The sequence below is a fragment of the Ostrinia furnacalis genome, unplaced genomic scaffold, assembly GCF_004193835.3.
Source record: "Ostrinia furnacalis isolate ACB-3 unplaced genomic scaffold, ASM419383v2 OfSCF3952, whole genome shotgun sequence".
Classification (NCBI taxonomy): Eukaryota; Metazoa; Arthropoda; class Insecta; order Lepidoptera; family Crambidae; genus Ostrinia; species Ostrinia furnacalis.
Genome location: NW_021134191.1, coordinates 390,312 through 391,424, shown reverse-complemented (window position 1 = coordinate 391,424; position 1,113 = coordinate 390,312). Strand labels below are relative to the sequence as shown.

Sequence of the window (1,113 nt, the reverse complement as noted above, 5' to 3'; positions counted from 1 at the left end):
GTTCGATGAGTTTCTCTGGGGTTCTTAGCGATCGTGTATTAAGCGTCGCTATGTGTATGTCGCCGATATTATTATTACTTTTTTGTTTGTCTATCCTTAGAGGGTGTTGGTCTTTTTCCCCCACGATGACCAGTCGGCTTGGGGGAAGGTGTAATTTTCCGTTTGACTGTATTTTTGTTTCTTTGTTTTGTTGTAGTTTCCGATTGCCGAGATTTAGTTGCTACTGTTGCTTGTTTGTAGGGGCGTTAGTAAGAGAGTTGGATCTCATTCTCATCACGTCAAAAACGTTGGTTCTATTAGCCAAGGATGCGGTGGCTTGCTGTTTTTTAGGTTGTAAGTCTGAAGAGAGCAGTGAAGAAGAAGTTTCCCGTTTTCTTTTTTCGTTAATTGTTTCCTTCACTACAAGCTTATCATATTTCAGAAAGGCTATTTTCCCTTTTTTCCTTTCTTCTATCAACTCAGCCTGTAACGCCTTCCTTTTCGCCAGAATTTCCTTTGGGTAGTCTTCAGTGACATAAATCTTCTTAAGGTGTTTTTTATTTTTCATTATCTCATTCTTTTTCCATCCATTTACGAAAGAACAGAAGACTGGCCTCGGTTTGTTACCCTCTATACTTTTCTTCCCTAGTCGGTATAAATTGTTTATTGCATTGTCTTCGATATCAATATTTATGTCGTTTTTGAAGGTTTTCTTTAACATATCCATTAACTCTAATGTTGTTTTCTCTGTTTCATCCACGCCAAATATAATTATATTGTTATTCCTTTTTTCTCTTTTTAAATACTCTATCTCTTTCTCCTGAGTTTCTATTTTTAACTTCAAACTTTTGTTTTCTTCTATAATGGGGATTAACTTTTCCTCCAATCTAGACATTATGTTATTTGTAATGGATTCAGTAATTTCCACCGATTGTTGTTGCATTTCTAGTTTCATTTTATCAAACAAAAGTTGGAATTGTGTCTCCATTTTATTAAGTTTGCGTGAAACGAAACGTAGTTGTAGAATATTTTTTAATACTGGCAACAATGACGTATATGTCAGTCCGAGTGACGTTTCTGAACGTAGCCTTGCACTGTCAGTCGAAGAAGTAAATGTCACTTGTAAAATAGTCT

At 35.7% G+C, this 1,113-nt stretch overlaps 1 protein-coding gene across 1 annotated transcript; it reads right to left on the bottom strand.

The window, feature by feature from the left end:
* Window positions 1-6: 6 nt before the first annotated feature.
* Window positions 7-1,113, bottom strand: LOC114358448 (uncharacterized). The gene has a single exon (XM_028312418.1). The coding sequence runs from the start codon at window positions 965-967 to the stop codon at window positions 221-223; it is 747 nt and encodes a 248-aa protein (XP_028168219.1). The 5' UTR covers window positions 968-1,113; the 3' UTR covers window positions 7-220.

Bases quoted from the DNA above. Each gene is read 5' to 3' on its own strand.
- LOC114358448 (XM_028312418.1), bottom strand. From the start codon at position 967: ATGGAGACACAATTCCAACTTTTGTTTGATAAAATGAAACTAGAAATG.